This window comes from Pyxicephalus adspersus, chromosome 2, assembly GCF_032062135.1.
Source record: "Pyxicephalus adspersus chromosome 2, UCB_Pads_2.0, whole genome shotgun sequence".
NCBI classification, from domain to species: Eukaryota; Metazoa; Chordata; class Amphibia; order Anura; family Pyxicephalidae; genus Pyxicephalus; species Pyxicephalus adspersus.
The window spans coordinates 154,720,957-154,722,837 of NC_092859.1; the positions used below are offsets into that span (position 1 = coordinate 154,720,957).

The 1,881-nt window shown below is 52.1% G+C and overlaps 1 protein-coding gene across 1 annotated transcript in view; it reads left to right on the plus strand.

The window, feature by feature from the left end:
• Window positions 1–1,587: 1,587 nt before the first annotated feature.
• Window positions 1,588–1,881, plus strand: part of LOC140324732 (glutamine--fructose-6-phosphate aminotransferase [isomerizing] 1-like) — a gene marked incomplete in the record, with an annotated part of 37,327 nt that continues 37,033 nt past the window's right edge. The window contains 1 exon segment of the mRNA XM_072402823.1: window positions 1,588–1,692. Within this exon segment, the coding sequence (XP_072258924.1) occupies window positions 1,686–1,692 (7 nt within the window).

Sequence of the window (1,881 nt, forward strand, 5' to 3'; positions counted from 1 at the left end):
TTCTCTTTCACTCCCTTCCTGCCCTCCATTCCTCGTCTTCCTTCCCTTCCTTCCTTTCTTCCCTCCCTTCCTCATTCCTTGCCTTCTCTTCTTTCCTTTCACTCCCTTCCTGCCCTCCATTCCTTCCCTCTCTCCCTTCCTTGCCTTTCCTCTCCTTCTGTACTTCCCTCCTTTTCATCTCTTCCCTTCCTTCCTTTCATCCCCTTCCCTTTACCTTCCTGCCCTCCATTCCTTCCCTTTCTTTCTTCCTTTACTTCCCTTCCTTCCCCTTCTCTTCTTTCCTTTCACTTTACCTTCCTGTCTTCCATTCCTTCTGTTCCCTTTCCTCCCTTCCTTTTGTTATTTCCTTCTCTTCCTCCCCATAGCACTCCCCAGCCCATACCCCCGGAGTTCTTTACCTGGAGACCTTTTATTTCCCCTCCCCCCACAGTCTCTACCTAACACTGATGTATTAGAAGCCATTGTATTCCTCTTATTGATTTATCCCCCAAACATTGATTGGAAATGGCCGTTATTGCCTGATCAATGCCCCTCCCCCTCCCTCTGACCCCCAATAATATAACTCAGCTCTCCTCCCTATTATTGGGGGAAGGAAGGAACGGCGGTGACCCCGGATCATTTCCCTGGTTCTGTGCCATCATGATTCTGCACTCACCCGGCCCTGGGGGGCCACAGATGGACAGCCCGGTGTCAGGAGGATCTGATGGCAGAACTACCAAACCAATGTGTACACCGCCACTGCACTGGGCAGAGCTACAATGCCAATCACAGTAGCAGCGTCACACGGGTCAGACTCTTCTCCCTCTCTGACCCCTATTACCAGAAATTCCAGGCAGGTGACAACATAGGTGGTGTCACCCCCTGCAGGGGGTCAGAGGAATGACACCGCACGCTGCAGGGAGTCCCCATGCTGTATTATCACTGAGATTCCTAGAGGGCACCAACCGCACCACCTACCTAACCCAAAGTGAGAAGAATTGCCCAATCAGGTGACCCCAATACAAGGTTTTCCCTCACTTCTTGATCTGGTGACAACAGACATCACAAACCCAATTTTAACCCTTTCATCCTATTCAGGGAGATTCATTCCCCCCAGAAGTCCATATTTTAGCAGTAGGTGAAGGGGATCCCTATTCCTCGGTTAGTAGGGCAATTTCCCTCATTTTGGGAGATTTCTTCTAACTTCCTGTTTTCTCTGCAAACCGGAAATAAAGGGGAATCCCCCAAGAATTTAAGGCTAGTTTGCATAACACGCTTTATACAAGCTTATTCGCTCTTTCTTTAGCCTAATTCATCCCACAGCCTAATGAATCGTCAGGATTCACCGTCGCGCACAATCGGTCTCTGTGAATGGTGATATAGGGTGGGCGTGGTCGTTCCAAGCCCCGCCCACTGCTGTGCAGTCACAGTCAGCTCGGTGGCTCTGTGGAGTTGGATCCGGCCACGTCACTGCAGCCAGGAGAAGGCGTGTTCTACTCACCTTCCACCAATCACCGGACAGACAGGGCCAGAGGCGGGAACTGTCAAAGGGGAGTGCCAAATGAGTGAGACGGCTGGGTTTGACGGACAGGGGGCTGACCAATAGACAGAATGAGGATAGGTTCCAGTGACGTCAGAGGCTACTGTGTGTGCTGCTTATGTAGGGTTGCCGAGGCTGTGGAGCTGCAGACAGAACCCGGGACATCATGTGTGGTGAGTGCGGGCACCGGGCCTTTATAGGGGACAGGGGGCCCCCGGGCCGGCACTGGGATATCCATGTCTTGTCACCATAGGGGATTTCCACAATGGGGACACCGAGCTGTCATTGGGGATCATGGCTGCCTGACAGGGGGATGGGGAGGTCATGTGGTTCTGACATCTCTGGGGGGGATTTTAATGTAG